Source organism: Zootoca vivipara, chromosome 5, assembly GCF_963506605.1.
Source record: "Zootoca vivipara chromosome 5, rZooViv1.1, whole genome shotgun sequence".
Taxonomy (NCBI): domain Eukaryota; kingdom Metazoa; phylum Chordata; class Lepidosauria; order Squamata; family Lacertidae; genus Zootoca; species Zootoca vivipara.
Genome location: NC_083280.1, coordinates 84,393,746 through 84,414,463, shown reverse-complemented (window position 1 = coordinate 84,414,463; position 20,718 = coordinate 84,393,746). Strand labels below are relative to the sequence as shown.

Sequence of the window (20,718 nt, the reverse complement as noted above, 5' to 3'; positions counted from 1 at the left end):
GGCTACCTGTCAATAAAGTCAAATGTAAAGTTTTTGCTAATTTTGTCTCAGAGAGAGAATGAGATTCTGGCTTGATTAGGTAGATCTGACAAAAAAAGAGACTTCTGAGCCAAGTTACTATTAGGTTAATGAAAGCTACACTAATCTTTGTCCCAGATGCATTGCTTCCCTATAAACAAAAAAGGGAAATAAGAACCAAGCTAGGCGTTTGTTGCTTACAGCGTACATATATTGCCCTGCAAAATGTAGGTTCCTAGTTTCGCCCCAGCCTCTTGACCTATCAGGGGGGAAATATACAAAGAACCCTTTTATAAATCGTAGTTAAAACACATCCGCTTTATTTATTTAGGTGCTTTATAAACGGGGAAGAAAGAAGATGGTGAAAAAAGGTACATCGTCTGACGTGCAAGGGACAAACACCTCTACTTGCCCACGGTTGCTGCATTATGTGTTTCCAAACCAGTTCAGCTTTTCCCCCTCAATGTTGAGCAGCATTTCACTTTACGCGCATCTGTTTATTTCCCCTCTGTCGCCCGCTTCCCTTATCCCTCCGCTTCAGGCAGATCTGCAGAGATCCAAGAGGGAGATCAGTTGGCCAGTCACATTATAATAACGTAAAATAAAAAAGATCTGGATCTTGCTAAATAGAAGACTTTGCACAAGGAGTTTTTCGGGAGTCTGAAGAGGGTCAGCGACTCCTCTCCCACCCCGCCACCTGGATCCCCAGCGCAGGCACCCCATCGCAACAAACTGAGTGAACAGCCGGAGCGTCGGAGCCACATCCCTTGCTCTGCAAAACACAGAAGACAAGCGAGGCCCCAGCAACAAATCGTCCCCTAAGGTCCAGCTGCTGCTGCCGTTGCCGCGCCGTCCGTTGCCCCGCCATCCCCCACTCCTAGGTACCGATCTGACGTTACCTGCACCTTTCTACAGCTCGTCTGTTTCCAAACACTGCTCTCCAAAGTGAACCAGGAGAATGTATATGCTTTCGTGGACATTCAGTTCTGATTTTTTTTTTTTTTGAGATGTTGGTGCTGCATTAAAAATAAAATAAAAATAAAAATGTGGCTGGGAGGATTTGCAAACGAATGGGAAGGGATTGAAAAGGCACGGGAGAAGCTTTTGGACACCCCCACCCCACCCCAACACCGCCCCAGCTTTCTCTTCGCGCGGCGCAAAGGGACAACCGTGAAAGCGAAAGGCAGGCGAAACTGGCCCGGAGAGGGGAGGGGGAGCCGAGAGGCGCAGCCGCCGCAGCAGTTGGCGACACTTCCGCCAAGGGTGGGGTTTCTTAGGGACGCCTTTCCTAGGTCCAAAATTCCGCCGGGTTGCCTTTCTGCCTCCGCCAGAGCGATGGCTGGGAGGCTGCAGGATGTGTTTTGGAATAGCCTCCCGCTTCAGAGCCATCTCCGACAGCCCTCCCTGCAAGTAGAAAAGGAGTACTGTGGGGACCACGCCAGGCCTTTGTCCCTTACTGGGATGCCAACTTCAATAAAATATTTTTTTGGTGGGGGAGGTAAGCCCCATCCTGCATAATCGATCACAAGGTACGGCATATCATGCACACCATTTCAAAGGCAATGACAATGACAAAGGCAATGATTTAAAAGGGCTGCCCCCTCAAATATTTTATTGCGGGGTGTGTGTGTGTGAAGAGACCTCAGCCCTCTTGCTGTTTTTACTTGCAGGACAGTTGTTGGTACACTAGACAGTATTAAAGAAAGGTACAAACAACACAACTGCACACCTATAGGCTGAAATAGCATGGCTTGCTTTAGCTCATTCCCATGGTACAGTAGTGCATGCAAACCATCAAATAAGCATACCAACCCGGTAAACCATTCATTAAAGGTAAAGGGACCCCTGACAATTAAGTCCAGTCGCAAACGACTCTGGGGTTGTGGCACTCATCTCGCTTTAAAGGCCGAGGGAGCCGGCGTTTGTCCACTTCCACAGACAGTTTTTCCGGGTCATGTGGCCAGCATGACTAAGCCACTTCTGGCGAAACCAGAGCAGTCCACAGAAATGCTGTTTACCTTCCCGCCAGAGTGGTACCTATTTATCTACTTGCACTTTGACGTGCTTTTGAACTGCTAGGTTGGCAGGAGCTGGGACTGAACAACAGGAGCTCACCCTGTCGCTGGGATTTGAACTGTCGACCATTTGATCGGCAAGCCCAAGCGGTACAGTGGTTTAACCCACAGCGCCACCCACGTCCCTAAACCATTCATTACATTGTTGCTTTTTGTGTGTGTGGGGTTCTTACCCATGTAACGTTGCTGGATCAGAGCAAAAAAGCCCACCTAGTTGAGCCACCTAGTTCACCAGGGGCCTCTTGGGAAGCCCGCAAGCAGAGATGTATTCTGGTTCTGGCACAAATGAGATGTACGGGATTGCACTCCCCCCCCCCTTGTTCACCACTCTGGGCTCCTATAGAAAGGATAATATAGAGAAATAAAACCAAGAATGCAACAAGGCTAGCACAAAATACTTGTGCTGTTAACCTGCAAATCCTCAGTTCAGATCTTGCCTGTGTGCTGTGCATGGAGTAGACCTCATATGTGAATAATAATGTTAACCTATTTTACAAGGTCATCCTGGTTTCCTGGCAGAGCTTCCCATTTTCACACCACATGTAAGGATGCCTCAAAATGTATCAGGGGTAGGGAACTTTTTTAGGCTGAGGGGAGCCAGAGGCATTATCAGAACAGGTTTGAACCAGGCAAAAGCACTCAAGGAGGGTACAAATCAGAGATGGTGAGGAGCATGGGCTGGGGATGTCCCAAGGGTCAGAGATACATAGTCACATTTGGGGCCAAGGCCTGAGGTTCTCCATGCCTGAACTATGTCTGGCCAACACAGACACAGGTTCTACACGGCACATTGCCATGGACTGGTTTGGCATAGAGGAATGGTGGGAGGAGAGGAACCAGTTGGGGAACCACCAAAGGAAGAAGGCTCAGAGCCCAGGGAGTAGTGGTGGAACAATGATGAGTGTGAAGAGGGAGAAGACTGGGAAGAGAAGATGTCAGAAGCTGAAGAGTTAACAGGACTTAGTGAGCAGGGAGAGTCTGTGTCAGAGAGAAGTTGAGAATCAGAGACAGAAACTGAAGCAGGAGATGAGGGGGGCTAAGAGGCAGAGATGAGACAGGCTGGTAAAGAGTCATAGGTGTCTTCCCCTCCTGCTGTGACAAGCTCTCCTCCTTCCTTGTCTCCCAGAACCAGAAGAGGGATGAAATGGGCAGAGCAGCAGCAGGCTGCATGGAGGCACAGTCTCCGATTGCTTGGAAAAAGTCCTGAAGAGGAGGGGACTTTCAGTCTCGGCAACTGATTCACCAGAGATGAGCTGCTGTGCTCATTAGGCCTAATACTCAGCCAAGTCTGTGAAGATTGTGTTTTTGCTAATAGTTTACTCCAACTTTGAACAGTGTGATTTACTGCTGGCTCACTCTTTGACACACATCAATATTATTATAGGTAATTAAAATGAGATTGTTTACTTCCTATGTACGGTATGTCAAAGTCACAAACCCCTTTGATTTACACATTTAACACATTTAATCTTATTGTGTATATTGGTCTTTGAATCTGAATTTTATCTCGCCTACTTTTTAAATTCTGTTGATCTTTTGATTAAGCAGTATATAAATCTCATAAGTAAAAATAAATAAAAAGGGATCGCTTGCAAAGACATAAAACTGAAACAGAGTGAATATTGTGAAACAGTTTGTGGACTGGAGTAACATGAAAGATAAGACTATACCTGATGAGCATGTTGCTTTTATTATTCAGCAGGGATAACCAACTGGCACTGCCTGGTCACTGGAGCAATTTTCTCCGGCCCATAGTTATACTTTATTTGGATCAAGGTGTGGTAAATAATCTTACTGTAAGGAAAGTGGGGGAGTTTTCAGTGGTAAGAGAGAGATGTCCCACACAAACAATAGATTTCTTTTAAAACTGTATGTGCAATGCTGACTTATTATGACGAGGGGGGGGGCAACGACTTGGAACACAACTTTAGTTATTCTGTTCTTTAAGGCTAGTTTTGAACCTTGTCCAGTCCCCTGCCCTGAAATGAGGTTTTGATTCAAAATGGGATAATCTGGTGCTATTACCTGGTGACATCTCTCTCTGCTGTTGCCAAAGCCATCCCATTCACTTCCCTTTTCCATCCAAACTTACCAGGCAGCAGAAAAAATAGCTGTGCAGATGGTAGGCTATGGTCCCCTACCTGGTTCCGGGGATTCTTTCAAGAATGCTAGACGAGGTTAATGTTGGCCTGATGCTGGAAGGCACTTCTCATTTTTTGTACATGCTCAAGTACAACACAGATAAGATATACATGAGATTCATGCATGTTTTGTAACTTTAAAGCATGTGGAGAGAGAAGGGCGGTTAAGCCTTCAAAGCAGCTTTCAATGACACCAGATGCACAGTGTAAATGTTCTCATGGATGCAGCTGCCCACTAGGCAATGGATTAACTCTGCCCATTGTATTTCATACAGGTGGCTGTCTGCAGTGCCAGGTTTCAGTCTCTCCTCACCCAATGCCAAATAGATTAAGGCAGCCAAAGGCTAAAATCTGTGTTTTGCTTTGAGGGGGGGCAATGCATGTTGCTTATTAACTCAACCCCCCTTCTTTAGGTGTGCTGTGTAGTTGTTGGGGCCATTTTTACAGCCAACATTTCTCAGTTCACCTACGATGAGCAATTAACATGGGAAGCAGCTTTCAGAGCAGTGCTGATAGCTCAAGACACCGTTTTCTGAATTAAAACTAAAGGCAGCTTTTCTTTTATCCCTGCAAGAGTATTGATTTATCTACCCTAAATGGAACCCCACACCCTCTAAGTTTCTGCATGAGTCAGCATTCTGGGTGTGCTTCCCGGCGGGAAGGAAGCAAGGAAATGCCAATGGCTCATACAGAGATACAATGGTGAGGCTCCTCAGTGGGCACTTCTGCACTGTCTCTCTGTGAGGAATTATTTAATTATCAAATTACATGTGGCATAGAGACCATCCTGCTACTTTGCAGAGTGTCTGAATGGAACAAGCTAGGTCTTATGTGATGTGACTTATGCAGAGATATCCACCTTCAGAGAAGGCTGCTGTTGTATCTTGGCCATTCAAGAGCAATTATTTAATTCATGTATTACTTTTGATTTTCTAGTTCCTTTGAGGACTTAAAATGATAAAACCACCCCCTCTCTCATTTTTAAAAGGAAAAATTTCAGGAGCTCTGATGTACTATCTTGAGATAGCTATTCTCCTTACATGACAGATGACTAAAGATTTGTAAATGTAAACTTAAGGTTGGCTGCCATTGCTATTTCGTGTAAATGGATTTGAATAAGTAGAAAAACATATAAATACTCAATGGATTGAACAAGTCCTTTATTAGAATGAGAAATAGCTTTATGTAGTTTTTGCAAGCAATGGGGGGAACCAGAGTTGCTCTCTCTGATTAATGTTTCTTCTAGGAAAAGGGTGTAGTTTGAAACACTGACAAATACATTTACAAATGATTTTCATCTTAATCTATACCACTTTACATAAACTGATTGAGTGTCTAAATTAAAAGCTTTTATTCATCACGTGAAAATGTAAAGCTATCTCTTTTAGAGACATAATAAAGCACCACGTTTTTAGACCAAACGTTTATTCACTTCTTCTTTTCTTTTCTTTTTTCTTTTTTCGGAATGTTAACTCAACTTGTGCTCTTGCTATCAAGCTCTTGCTCAGGTTTTTAAAATGGAGTCTGCATCATGTATTGCATCTGTCAGGAAACTGTCAAGTTTTATCCTTTATGCTGCATTTAGTATGAATTTATTATTGTGATTGTGATTAAAAACCATAGTGGGACAGCTATCTGGCCATATGCCCATTACCTACTCCTTATTAATTTCAAGCTAGGAAACAGACACTACAGACAGCCAGATTCCTTCTTTGCTTGGGAGTCAGGTGATCCAGGAGAGCCAATAGCACACCACTTCCTGCTTCAAGGCCAGCTGTACTCTCTCAGGCTGCCCATCTATACTACCAATAGCAACAGAAAAACACAACAAGTCACACATTGTTGACGTCTTAGTATTAGCACGTCTGGTCTAAACTTGAAGTGGAGTTCCACTCCAGCTTCCAATGGAATCTGAAAGAACATGGATGCCCAGGGATCAGTTGTGACTTGCTTTTTACTACAAGTTCTGCATCACTCTAACCCAGGGGTTGGCAAGGTTTACCTCGCCTGGGCCGGTTCACTCCAGTGGAGATCCCTCCGTGAGCCGGATCACGTGCATGTGTGATTGTGCACGGTCGCGATTTTCGGCGCCTGAGCATGTGCAGATGTGATTTCCGGCACCGCAGAAGCGAGTCCCCATGCCCTGCTGCACCGTTTTAGCACAGTGCGTGGGGACTCGCAGAGTGGGTGGCTTGGTTCAGGGGCAGCTTGTTGGCTGGTTAAACGACTCCTGTGGGCTGCTTGTGGCCCATGGGCCTTAGAATGTCTACCCCTGCTCTAACCCTTTAAAAAAACTTCATGGTGCCAACAGAGTAACCCTCTCCTCTCCTAACTGCCCCCCTCCCCCCGCTGATACGCCTCCAACTCCTGCTTCTTGGTCTGTTCCCTGGACTGTCCAGCCCAGCTGTGTCTTGCCATGGAGTAAATTAAATGTTGGCTCTCATATGCATTCTTCACTTGCAGCCCATTCCTAAGGTATCAAGCCTTTAACCTGTTTGTTGGTGTTTGCACCCTGCTAGCTCCTCCTGGTGATCACCCCATTTGGATTGGTTCCTTTGCCCAGCATAACATGGGCTCTGAGCCTGGCCTTGATCAAGAGTGGAAGGAGTTTTTTGGAGCCAATCTAATGAGCTAATGAGCTGTGTGGCCCAAGTAATACCTGCAGCCTCATTTTGTGCCGCTGCAGATAAAGCCAACAACAGAATGGTCTGGAAGTGAAGAATATGTTGAAAATTCACAGGGAAGGTCCTTTAGAAGCAGTACAATTTTAAAAAACTCCTTTGTGTATTTTAAACGAAGCAGTATTACAATAATAAACCAATCATTAAGTGGGGGAAGTACCACTCTATATGTAAGGACCCATTTGTTTGTGACCTCTCATTTGTAGATATATATTTTTTTAGCAAAACCACAGGGGATAAAGTTGGGGAAGAAGTGAAGCAGAAGACATTAAGAAAAAAAGGAACATTTTCTGCACTAAGGTAGAAAAAAGAGAAACACTAATAACCATTTCCCTGCAGTTACAGCTTTTCCTTTCTTTGCTTTTTTTTTCAATTTCAGGGTAAGGGTTCATAAGGTGCCAATGTTTACTTGTAATACTGAACACAAAATTGAATTTCTAAAATCTACCAATTTTCTGAGTTTACTTTTTTATTTTAGACCTTTTTTTCCTGAACGGTATGGTATGCCCCCAATTCAGCTTTCCACCTTGCACTACAGCAGGTGTGAGGAACCTTTGCTGAACTATAAGTCCCATAATCCCTGCCCGTTGGCCATGCTTGCTGGGAGTAATTGGAGTTGTAGTTCAGCAACATTTAGGGAGCCAAAGGATTCCCACCTTTGTGCAACATGGGCCAGGGAAAGGATGCACTCTGTGTTGAACTGGCTTTCTCCTCCAGCCAGTCATCTGCAGCTTGACTGGTGACTGGGACCGGCCGCCAAGACCACATAACACCGGTCTTGAAAGATCTACATTGGCTCTCCGTACGATTCCGAGCACAATTCAAAGTGTTGGTGCTGACCTTTAAAGCCCTAAATGGCCTCGATCCAGTATACCTGAAGGAGCGTCTCCACCTCCATCGTTCTGCCCGGACACTGAGGTCCAGCACTGAGGGCCTTCTGGCGGTTCCCTCGTTGCGAGATGCCAAGTTGCAGGGAACTAGGCAGAGGGCCTTCTCGGTGGTGGCGCCTGCCCTGTGGAACGCCCTCCCAACAGATGTCAAAGAGGAAAACAACTACCAGACTTTTAGAAGACATCTGAAGGCAGCCCTGTTCAGGGAGGCTTTTAATGTTTAATAGATTACTGTGTTTTATTTTTCTGTTGGAAGCCGCCCAGAGTGGCTGGGGAAACCCAGCCAGATGGGCGGGGTATAAATAATAATAAATTATTATTATTATTATTATTATTTCTTTGGTGTGGGGAAGGGGATATGTAACGAGACCACTTGCTCTGCTGGATTTAAAACCCTTTCAAATATTGTGCAACTACGGTTGTTTTCTTTTGAGTACAGCAGGGATTGGGAACCTGGCCTTCCATATTGATGGACTCCAGCTCCCACCATCCACCATGCTGGCTTGGAGTCCAACAATTTTTGGAGGGTTACTGGTCTTGATCCCTGATCGACACTATAATTTTTAATGGGTTTTATGCTGGTTTTACTGTAACATAAAGACATTTGGGGGAAAATGCAGCCTTATAAGTGGATTAGGGATTTCTTGTTAAAAATCCTTAGTGCTACAATTCTGTAAGGCACTGGGGACTCTCTCACAGTAGGACCCTTGTACGTTTTACACCATCATGGTAGCTTGGCGGAGAAGGGAGGGCCTACTTTCTGCTACACTATTGCTGCTGATGGGTGGTATTGCAGCTACCAGCAGAGATCATATGCTAAAAAGGGGCCAAAAGGATGTCACCTTGTCCTATAAAACTGCTTCTAGCCTGGCTCATTAGTCTGAGCTGAAGACGGAGTTCTCTGCCTGCTTGCTTCTCAGCATGCCTCCAGACTTCTACCTTTGACAAGTTCCTAGGAATTCATGGCAGCCATGGCACCGAAAGCTGCTTCTTCTCATTAGGCATTGCACATTTGAAGACCAAAGTACAAAATACCCATCAATTGTGAAGGGTGAATGAAAAAACCCCGAAACATTCACAGGAGCATCAGTGACTTTGCCTATTATAAGACACTGCATAGTAACAACATAGGGTTAAAATACACGGCTGGTGTTGTAAATTAGACTTTAATACATTCAAGAGTAAGCTTTTGAGCCTTGTCGATAGTCTCCTCCTCAATGAAACATGAAATAGTGCCCCTGGCACTCACTTAATGAGGCAGCAGGATGATCAAGCTAGCACAAGCAACAGAAGTATAAAACAGGGATAGGGAACCCGTGGCCCTCAGTTGTTGTTGGACTACAATTCCCATCAACTGTGCCTGACCATTGGCCACCTGGTTGGGGCTGCTGAGAGATACAGTTCAATGTCTGGAGGACCAATGCTCTCCATCCTTTCTTTTATATTGTAAAAGAAACCACCAAGCCTACAATCCTAACCCCACTTACCTAGAACTAAGCCCCTTTGAATTCAATAAGACTTACTTCTGAGTAGACATGGTTTATAGGTATAATAATAATAATAATAATAATAATAATAATAAATTATTTATACCCCACCCATCTGGCCGGGTTCCCCCAGCCACTCTGGGCGGCTTCCAACAAAATATTAAAATACAGAAATCCATCAAACATTAAAAGCTTCCCTAAACAGGGCTGCCTTGAGATGCCTTCTAAAGGTCTGGTAATTGTTGTTCTCTTTGACCTCTGGTGGGAGGGCATTCCACAGGGTGGGTGCCACTACCGAAAAAGTGTAAAAGTGTGCTTGCTTTTTAACCTTACTTTTTGTTTCTTATCCATTCCAATTATTTTCTTACACTTTCATTTTTATATGTAACTACAATGGTGAAGTTAGATATTAAAATAAAATAAATTTGAAGTTATTTGGATTTCTAAGGTGAGAAAAAAACCACTGGCTACCTAATGGTAATCCACCATGATTGCCAGTATAGTTTTGAAATTGGATAGCGCTGTCAGGAAGCAGTTTTGACGAGAGAAAGAGTGGGTGTTGTTAACTGATTATCTGCTGGCAAGAACATCAGGCCCTTCCATGGTAGAACCCTCTCAAAGTCTGGGTTTCTCTCAGAGGTGTGCCCTGATGTTGCACAGCAAAGATGTTGACCACACTTTTATGGTGACTGCAGATGAATCAGCTTTCCTCCACCACACTGCACTATTTGCCAGCTGTAATTGGTTAGATATTTCAGATACATAAGTTAACCGACACTAGAGGGATTGTAACAAGCGATAACAGCTTCCTGGTCTAACAAAAAATGCTCCCTTGGCTCCCAGAGTCACTTCCTCAGTTACTTGATCTTTGCCTGTTACTCAAAAACAGTTTCATTACCAGCAACCATTTAATTTTGCTTCTGAGAGTGTGGCAGAAAGCACCAGTTGCAAAGGGCAGGAGAAGAGAAATGAGATATATCTCCATGACAGCAATGAGTGAAGCATTATTAAGAACAGGGATTCAGTCCCAGAATAAACACAGGTGAAGCGAGACATGTGTAGTGAGAGGTTTGCAAAGTTATGCATACTGTAGCAAATGTGGATAGAAGTATGTAAAGGATAACTACAATGTGGCATCCATCTCCTTTGAACACTGAGACAACACATTTTCAAAAGTGGTCTTCAAAAAAGCCAAGCAATGAGCAAGGCCTCTTAAACATTGATATTTACTTGTATCACATCCTATATAATAAAGTCCCTGTGTCTCTGCGTCCAGTCCCTGTGTCCCTGTGTCCGCGCTACTGCGCATGTGCCCCACGAACACAGGGATTGGACGCAGAGACTGGACGCACACACACACATACGCTCTCCCCACCCCCCACCCCTCTGCCAAACGCCGCTCCCGGCCGGACAAGCGCCTCACTGCGCAAGGAGGAGGCTGCTTCCTTTTCCTTCCCCCCTATGCCCCCCGCGGCCAGCAGCAAGCGGGCACCATGCACATGCACGCACGCTCCCCCCCACCCCTCTGCCTACCATTTCCCTCGCGGTCCTCAGAAGAATCGCGGCCTTCTCCTGGGCGCCTGCTGCCCAGCTGGGCTCAGCGGAGTGCCCTAACGAAGTGGCGGCCATGGGAGGGGCCAATTGCCCCCCCACGTGCCGCCACTGAAACAGGCCGAATGTTCTAGCGCCCGTTTATTTAACGGGCTGAATGACACTAGTTTCTCATAAATTAGAATACTTTACCCATAGAATATTTCAATAAATATTTCTGTTGTTTGAGGAACATGAAGACCACCGTAGTCTTCCCTGGCTTCAGCAGTTCTGGATTTTGCTCTTTTGCCTTTCTGCCATTTCATATAAATCACTCAGAAGGGTACCTTCATATGCTGCTTCATACCTTTCTGTCTAGAAAGGAAAGAGGGTTGTTTTTTTTAAATGAAAGATCAGAGTTTGAGGTCTTTCCATATGCTGTATTGTCAAGTTGTTTTCAAGTAACCTGCTCAATTTTACAGGTACATATTCTTTTTATTGGGACGCAGGTGGCACTGTGGGTTAAACCACAGAGCCTAGGGCTTGCTGATCAGAAGGTCCGCGGTTTGAATCCCCGCAAAGGGGTGAGCTCCCGTTGTTCGGTCCCAGCTCCTGCCAACCTAGCAGTTCGAAAGCATGTCAAAGTGCAAGTAGATAAATAGGTACCGCTACAGCGGGAAGGTAAACGGTGTTTCCGTGTGCTGCTCTGGTTTGCCAGAAGCGGCTTTGTCATGCTGGCCACATGACCTGGAAGCTATATGCTGGCTCCCTCGGCCAATAATGCAAGATGAGCGCCGCAACCCCAGAGTCAGTCATGACTGGACCTAATGGTCAGGGGTCCCTTTACCTTTACCTATTATTTCTATAGTTCAGTGAGTCAGTGAAAACCCATCATGCCTAAGTAACATACTTAGTTTGTTAAGAGCACCCAAACCATCAATGGTTGTAATTATAATCAATCTGAATGTATATGGGGAATTTGAATGGGTTGGTTGACTTAACTGAAGGTGGTATCAAGTATCAGGATATTTATTCATGAGCTGGAAACCTGACATTCGGTACACATATATAGTCCAAAATGTCCTGTTTATTGAGGTGTGTGTGTGAGAGGGAATCTAAAATTCCTTGTATGTCACGCCTTCAAAATGGAGGACATGACAGTAAAATGGTACAGTATTGCAGTGTTTCCCAACCTTGTGCCTCCAGCTGTTTTTGGACTACAACTCCCATCATCCCTAGCTAGCAAGACCAGTGGTCAGGAATGATGGGAATTGTAGTACGAAAACAGCTGGAGGCACAAGGTTGGGAAACACTGCAGTATTGCTTACTCAGAGGGGCCTGCCTGGTACCTAATTTAATGTATTTTCGGTGTCCAACAATTTATGTGTGTGTTAAGAATATAAGATGAGCCTCACTGGACCTGACCAAAGGCCAATGAGATGGGAAGCTTGAAAGCACCCCCCCCCCACTTGTGCTCCCCAGCAACCATTTTTGGGTGGGCTGGTTTTTTGTTTTTTGTTTGTAAACTGGTGTCCTGAATCTTCTGGTATTCAGCTTCCCTGGTTCCTCCCAAGTTCAAATCCGATGTTTTTAATTTTTAAATTCTCTGTTTTAAATTATCTGCTCCTGCTGTTTTTTTTAAAGTGCTTTTACTCACTGGTATTTAAAAAATGTATTTTGCTGCTTGTTATGTTTTTAGCTCCTATTTATAATTGTGCAAAGCTGCTTTTTATTGTATCTTGTTGGGCTTTCATGATTTTATGTTGTTTCTCTGTGTTTTTTTTTTATGCTCAAAGAGCTATTGGGCACCTAATAATTGTAGAGAATAAATAAATATTGGGCAGCTAGATGGCTTTACCCCCCTGGCAGAATGCAAAAGCACTCAAGCACAGTGCAAGTCAAAATGAAGATAGATGGTGGTTGGCCTTTGGGAGCAGTTCTTCAAGGTTCAAGCCTATTCAGACCTTGGAGGAGGAGGAGCCCCCAGCAGATCTCCACAATGCCAATGATTCTGAAGCGCTGTTGGCTCTGGATATGCCTGCCAAAGACTAGAGGTCACCATACTTGCCGCATGGCTTCCCCTGGCTGGATCTCTGACCCACTGCTTCCCATCTTCTTCAGGGTCAGAGGAGCAGAGGAGATGGTGATCCAGACAGGAGCTTCAGCGCTGCCACCTAAGTGCCTGGCTAGCTGCATTTGAGGCTCAGGATGAGGGGGTAGCTCATGGATCAGGGTCTGCCGAAGTGCTAGGAAGGAGCAGAGCCTCCAGCTTCTATGTAAGTCCACAGTCTGAGCTACGGTACTTCATTGCCGGAGCAACGGCTCTTTCCCCAAGTTCCAGCCCTTTTTGCGGGGGAAACAAATGGATAGGCTTTCCCTGCAGCAGCCAGGGGCATGTGTATATATACCTGCAGAATGCATGCCGACTTTCGTAATACGAACATATATACTTACCTTTGTGGCTGTCACACTTTTTCAGAACTCTAGATAGGACACTATTAAGTGAATGCCTTCCAAAGGATCTTTTGCTTCCAGACACATGCTCAGCTCTGGGAGGCAAGAGATCACACATTTTTATATTGGGATGTGCTACAATGCCTGACAGCTATGTAAGAACAATGAAGAATGGTAGAAAAGGAAACAGCAACCACCTTATATTATATATTAAGGTACTGGGGCTTTACCCAAGATAAGGAAGGAAATGTAAAACCCATTCAAAACTGAGAATATGTTGCAGGACACACATTAGATAAGGTGATGACATGTGCTAGGTCACATCACCAATAGAAGTTGATCCAGTTTAAGATATCCCCTTATCTGCTTGTCTCTCTAAGGATCGGCATAGCATTAACACTCAAGAATAAACTTAAACACAGGACCAGATTTGAGTGTGCCTGCGGCCTAGGCAGAGGTCTGTATCCATGTAAACCCTCCATATCATAGCTTCTTATACAGGCATCCCCAAACTGCAGCCCTCCAGATGTTTTGGCCTACAACTCCCATGATCCCTAGCTAACAGGACCAGTGGTCGGGGAAGATGGGAATTGTAGTCCAAAACATCTGGAGGGCCGAAGTTTGGGGATGCCTGTTCTTATATATATGTCTCTGTGTTAGCTGGGGTGGCTAGACAGCATGCTATCCATGATAAATGCAAATAGATTCCCCTCCTCTCTCTCACCCCCCACCTTCCTAAACCCCTTATGAACTGTCTACTTTGTCCAATGGGCAGGCTGGTCCTGCACACAAGTGCATGGGGTGGATTAACAATTTTGGCAACCATGTGCAAACACCACCACAATTAGGTGACTCGGTATTAATAACATACAAAAACAAAATGCTGTCCACTATTCCACGAGGCAAGGCTAAACCTCCACTGGAGTTGGTGAATGTTGGGTGCCATTAAGGTTGAACCATAGAACCATAGAAGTGTAGAGTTGGAAGGGACCACGAGGGGCATCTAGTCCAACCCCCTGCAAAGCAGGAATCTTTTGCCCAACGTGGGGCTTGAACCCACAACCCTGACTTTAAGGGTCTCATGCTCTACTGAATGAGCTACAGTATCTGCTTATCTGGTTGGCAGAGTGACAGGATGATCTGTGGCACACAAGCCACTAGAAAGTTCTGCATAAGCACCATTGAATTAATATTAAAATGATGTTAATACCTAGGCACAGCACATCAACTAAAATAAAAAGCATAGACCTGGTCACAAGCTTACAATAACATAGGCCAGTGGTTCCCAACAGGTGGTCCGGGGACCCCCAGGGGTCCGCGAGCTATGCCAGAGGGGTCCGCAAGATGCTATTAGAATAAAAAATATATTAAATATATTTCGTATGGTAACAGATTTTTCGTTTTGGCCGCTTCCTGCATGAGCAGAGTCTAGCGCAAAACTAGAATTAGATAGAGGCAGTAGTTCTGCTGTATGCCGTTAGGTGGCGCTTTACAAACACTACTGTTTTGCAAAGAGGCAGTGCGCGCATTCTACTAACGCTCACCTCCCCAAGATGCTTTGCGTGCGTCGGCTTCATTTGTGCGCTACTGCGCAGGTACCCTGTCTTCTCCATTCCCCTCCCTCCTCCCTGGCGCGCGCTGCCTCTTTGCAAAACAGTAGTGTTTGTAAACAAAGCGTTGTTTCTCGCGGAAGCTACAGTTCGCGTAGTAAAAAGTGGTTCGTTAAAACGACAAAGGCCTACAGATGAAGAGGAAGAACTGTAAAAAACGTATAAATATAAAATATAAAAAGACTCTTAATTTGGCTCTCACTTTTTAATTTTAGGATTAGGAATTAATGGGGGTCCTTGTCACAATAGCGGCTCGATGAGGGGTCCTCGAGAAAATTTTGTTGGGAACCCCTGACATAGGCAAATCCAGGACTGGGGAACCTGTAGCCCTCCAGGTGTTCTTGGATTCCAGCTCCCATCAGCATCTCAATGGCCAAGGATGATGAGAGCTATAGTCCAACATCTGGAGGACCACAGGTTCCCCATGCCTGGACTACACACACAAGAAGAGGCCAATGTACAGAGGATCAAGAAAAGGAAATTAGGTTTATGGTGTTGTAGTTTAGAGGCAAGTTATTAAGAGGCATTGAAACCCAATTTAAATCCAGGCTATTCCTCCCTTGCAGGTGCATTTCTAGTCCTGCTTGGTCTGTGACTGGAGACAATCTGCCCTTACTTTTGTCTCTGTAACCATAGGAGTGTAGCAAGCTGATTTTTTCTGAGTCAGATCCATCGGTCCTTCTAGCTCAGTTCTGTTTACACTGGCTGGCAGCGGCTCTCCAGGGGTTCAGGCAGGAGTATCTCTCCCAGCCCTACCTTTCTTTCAGTGCTTTTCCCAGTTCCAGGTGGTTCTCTAGCCACAACCCCTTTTGGTTTCAGGAGGACAATGTGGCAGTATGGAAGTGTGTTAGACTCGGGCCAGTGGAACCTGGGTTCAAATCCCTACTCAGTTATGAAGCTCATTGGCTGATGCAAGACCCCCCCCCAGTATCTATCTCAGCCTAAACCTATTTCTGTGTCCTAACAGCAAGTGACGCCATGGTCAAAACCACAGAGCCTAGGGCAGGGGTGTCAAACTCAAATTCATCGGGGGCCGCATCAGCAGTTTGGTCACCCTCAAAGGGCCGGTTCTATCTGTAGGACTATGTGTCCACTCTTTATTATCATAAATTATTGTCACTGCATTCAATTATTACTGTTTTTTGTAATAATGTAAGTAATAACTAGCTCTGAAAGCAGAAACATAGTCAGAATAATGGCAAGTAGATATTCAAATGTACTATTATTGTACAATTTATTGAAAAATGATTTTTGGTAACTGCACTGGGTGGTGGAGGCTCGCTAGGGTTTCATGCAGGACCTTTGCAGAGCTACTAGTACCTGGAGATGCTGGGGTCCTTCTGCATGCAGGACAGATGTTCTGCCAGTGAGCCACCACCCTTCACCAAAGGGACTGGCTGAGGTTGACTCACTGGAGCTGCTCTCCTGGTTCCAGGGTTTAAGGGCCAGAAGTATAAAGCAGCATCCTATGTTTCTGAGGAGAGGGAAGGGGAGGGGAGGGAGGAAGAAAAGAGGGAGTGGGAGGGAGAGAGGAAGGAAGGAAAGAGGGGAGAGAAAGAAGAGTAGGAAATAAGGAAGGGAATAAAGACGGAAAGGGAGAAATAAGGAAGGAAGTAGAGGGAAAGAAAGAATAATAATGAGGGAGAGGAAGAAAGATGGGAAGGACAGAAGGAAGGAAGGAAGGAAGGAAGGAAGGAAGGAAGGAAGGAAGAAAAGAGGGAGCAGGAGGGAGAGAGGAAGGAAAGAGGTGAGAGAAAGAAGAGTAGGAAAGAAGGAATAAAGAAGGAAAGAAAAAGAAAGAGGGAGAGAAGACAGAGATAAAGAAGGAAGGAAGGAGAGGGAAAGAAAGAATAAGAACGAGAGAGAGGAAGAAAGAAAGGGAAGGGGGGGGGTCGCCGCCTTGATTCAGCGCCAGAAAAGAGCGCGAAGGGACCCAGGGGCAAAAAGCATTTCCTGTGCAGCGTGAGGCAGCGGGTGTCCGTTTTAGGAGAAGTGCATAAAGCCTCAGAGTTGCACGTTCGTGAGGCTGAGCCGCGGCAGGAGGAGGAGGAGGTGAGGCAAGAGGAGGAGGAGGAGGCGGCGGCTTGCCGGGTCGGTGCCCGGCAGCGCCGTGCAGAGAGTCCCGAGCCTCTGGGACGCAGCAGTGCTCTGTAGAACTTTGAATCATCCTCCTCCTCCACGCGGCGCTGCTGGGTGCTTTGTCTGTGCTTCAGCAGCAGCAGCAGCAGCCGTTTCCAGGCTTTGGCAGGAGGAGGATTCAAAGTGCTACAGAGCACTGCTGCGTCGCAGAGGCTCGGGACTCTCCGTGCGGCGCTGCTCCGGCCGCCTTTCTAACCCCCCCGCCCCCAGCTGTTTGTCGGCGCTTTGTCGGCACGGCGCTTCAGCAGCAAGGTCCCGCTGCTGGGTCCCGCTGGCTGGGGCGCTCGGCGGGCCACATGACGAGGTCTGGCGGGCCGGATTTGGCCCCCGGGCCTTGTGTTTGACACCCGTGGCCTAGGGCTTGCCGATCAGAAGGTTGGCGGGTTGAATCCACGCGACGGGGTGAGCTCCCATTGCTTGGTCCCAGCTCCTGCCAACCTAGCAGTTCGAAAGCACACCAGAGTGCAAGTACAGTAGATAAATAGGTACCGCTCTGGCAGGAAGGTAAACGGTGTTTCCGTGTGCTACTCTGGTTCGCCAGAAATGGCTTACTCATGCTGGCCACATGACCCGGAAGCTGTATGCCAGCTCCCTCGGCCAATAAAGTGAGATGAGCGCCACAACCCCAGAGTTGTCCGCGACTGGACCTAACGGTCAGGGGTCCCTTTACCTTTATCAGCAAGCAATGGGCCCCCCAGCTGTTTCTCAACTACAACTCCCATCATCCCTAGCTACCAGGACCAGTAGTCAGGGATGATGGGCATTGTAGCCCAACAACATCTGATGGAGAACAGCAACAACCGGGAAAAAATAGACATAACATTTTACAAGGAGAGGAAGAAGCACCACAGACAGAATAATTGCCACAGAAAGAACAAGGCTATAGTTTGAGTGCCTCACTTGTAGTTCTATAAATCGTTTAATGTGTCAAGCATGAATGAAAGTTATTAATATTGCAGTTGTTGCATAAGGGATTATTTTTTTGACCAGAATGTAATTGAAATTAGTAAGATTTTGGAATGCAGAAATAAAGAAAATCATCAAACTATCAAATATAGCACGTGTGTGTGTGTGTGGACCTGAATTATATAATTCGGTATTTGTATAATTGGTATTAGTAATTGCATTATAATTTGGTATTGTTATAGTGAGGCAATTATTGGATTGTAACTGAAAAATGAATAAAAATGGGTTAATTGGAATGATATAAAAGTAATCAGGAAAAGGTGTGACTGCGGCAAGCACAATAAAGAATTAATGTAACCATAAGGCAGGAGGGACGTGGGTGGCGCTGTGGTCTAAACCACAGAGCCTAGGGCTTGCTGATCGGAAGGTCGGCGGTTCGAATCCCCGTGACGGGGTGAGCTCCCGTTGATCAGTCCCAGCTCCTGCTCACCAATTAGTTAGAAAGCACATCAAAGTGCAAGTAGATAAATAGGTACCACTCTGGCGGGAAGGTAAACGGCGTTTCTGTGCGCTGCTCTGCTTTTGCCAGAAGCGGCTTAGTCATGCTGGCCACATGACCCAGAAAAACTGTCTGCGGACCAACCTGGACCAACCCCGGCTCCCTCGGCCAGTAAAGTGAGATGAGCGCCGCAACCCCAGAGTCGTTCGCAACTGGACTTAACTGTCCGGGGTCCTTTACCTTTAAGGCTTGAGGCAGGGAAGCCGATTAGCTCATATGAGCCAAAAACGTGAAAAATGCAGAAAGATATATTTAAATATTGTAAAATGAAAACTTAATAAAATATTGTAAAAAAGGAAAAATAAATTAAAATTATCAACAGCATCTGGGGACCCAAGTTTGGAAAAAAGGCAGTATTTGGGAGGTTTTTTTTTGGGGGGGGGCTTCTTTGCTCCCAGATAAGCTCATTCTGGGACGAGAAGTTGCACCCCACCTCGGCCCGCGGCGGTTTTGGGTCAACAACGCAAGAGACCACTCGCCTCGCTCACGTGAGGAACCCGGAATAGCGCGCGGCGTCAGTCAACGCGGGCTCTTCCGCCTCGGGATCAGCTGACGGCAGCCGGGCTTCCTCCGAGGGCATTTAATTGCAGGCGCAGCTGGGGAAGGTTGACGAGTTCTTTTTCGCGCCTTTTTTTCTTTCCTCCCCCCTCCCCCAACCGCGCGCGCTCCTTCCCCTCAGCCCACCAGGGGCGGCCACCTTAGGAGAAGCGAACTGTCCCCTTTGGAGTCTTGAGTGGGGCGTGTGGGGAGAGAGAGGCAGCACATTTTGGGGGCAGAGATGTCAGGGGTCGTGGTAAATGGAACTCAAGTAAGTGCCTCCCCACTCACCCACATAACCCTATTTGTTTGACAGAAACACTTGGTTGGTTGGTTGGGGGGGGCGTCTTTCTTTTAAACGTGTCTCAGTTTCGCTTTCTTACCCCCCCTTCCTTTCTCAGCCTCTGGTTGGAGTACTTTAAAACTTCTCTCTCGTGCTTCCTATTACCCAAAACGTCTGACTGCTACTTTTTTTTCTCTCATGAGGAGAAGATGAAGAAGGGGGAAAATTTCCCCTCCCTTTTCTCCTCATGGCTTCAGGCCCCCTTGTCCCAAGTCATGGGTTCAAGCTGAGTATGGGAAAGCTCTCTCAAATGACTATTATTATTATTATTATTACATCCTATTGGGGAGCAGGTCCTGCTCATTACAGCTGTTTTGAACTTTCTGGAGGAGGCATAAATATGACTGGTGGTTGAAGACTTGCTTTCCTCTTCTCTTCTCCTGCCCCCACCCTCAGCAATATATGACAGCTTCTATAGCCTACATGTAGTAGTACTGTAGTGGTATTTAAAATGAGAGTCATCACAGTGTCCCCTTTTTTGCTCTTCAAAATATGGCAGCCCTAAACAAAAATAATGAATTTCATAGCTAAAAAAGGATGCCTAGACATTCTGTTGTGGCGACCGTAATCTCCATTTAAGGTGCCATTTGGCAATTAGCTTATATATCTGATTTTATTGCGCTGCAAGTAAGTGTGCACAGGATTATGGCAGAGCTTTCCAAACTGTGTGTCAGGACACATTAGTGTGTCAGCTGCAGTCTGTAGGTGTGTCATGCAAATGCTCTCCACTCTTCTCCCAGGGCTGGAAAGGGGTTAGTTTAACCTCTGGTTTGTTGTAAAACTGAATTACTGTGTCATGAAATGATGCAAAACTGAATTACTGTGTTGCGAAATGATGCATGTCTAAAAAGTGTGTCACTAACATGAAAAGTTTGGAAAGCTCTGGAGTACAGGCTTGGTATACACTCCTATGAGGTTATTTGTCAGACAGGGTGTGAAGCAGAGCTCCCGTGCCTAATGCATTAAAGGGAATTAGATGCAACTTCTCCCATCAAGCTACTGCAGTTTTGGGAAGTATTACCTACCAAAATTCTCCCTTTCTATTGCATGTATTAAACTGTCTTAATGCAGCTTGGAAGCTCTACATGGCTATGGTGTTCTGGAGCCTCAGACCTCTTTAGTGTGCCTGAGCATCTGTATGTTTCCTGAGTACTGTACAAGGCCATGGGCAAATGGGAAAATCTCTTATGTCTGTAGCCTCATGTATTCTCTATTAAATTATTAAATAAACAAAGTCTTTGAAGGTGATAGATTTCAACTTTGAGTGGAGTCTCTTCCCCCTTTCCTTGGTGGTAACAGACATAAGCAATATTTGTGTTCATGGGTCACAGACATCACCTCTTTGGAA

At 45.8% G+C, this 20,718-nt stretch overlaps 1 protein-coding gene across 1 annotated transcript in view; it reads left to right on the top strand.

Moving 5' to 3' along the window:
• The first annotated feature begins 19,067 nt into the window (after positions 1-19,067).
• LRMDA (leucine rich melanocyte differentiation associated) overlaps positions 19,068-20,718 on the top strand; it is a 748,100-nt gene continuing 746,449 nt past the window's right edge. Inside the window, exon 1 of the mRNA XM_060275030.1 lies at positions 19,068-19,298. Within this exon, the coding sequence (XP_060131013.1) occupies positions 19,269-19,298 (30 nt within the window). The 5' untranslated portion in view covers positions 19,068-19,268. The remainder of the gene's footprint in view (positions 19,299-20,718) is intronic.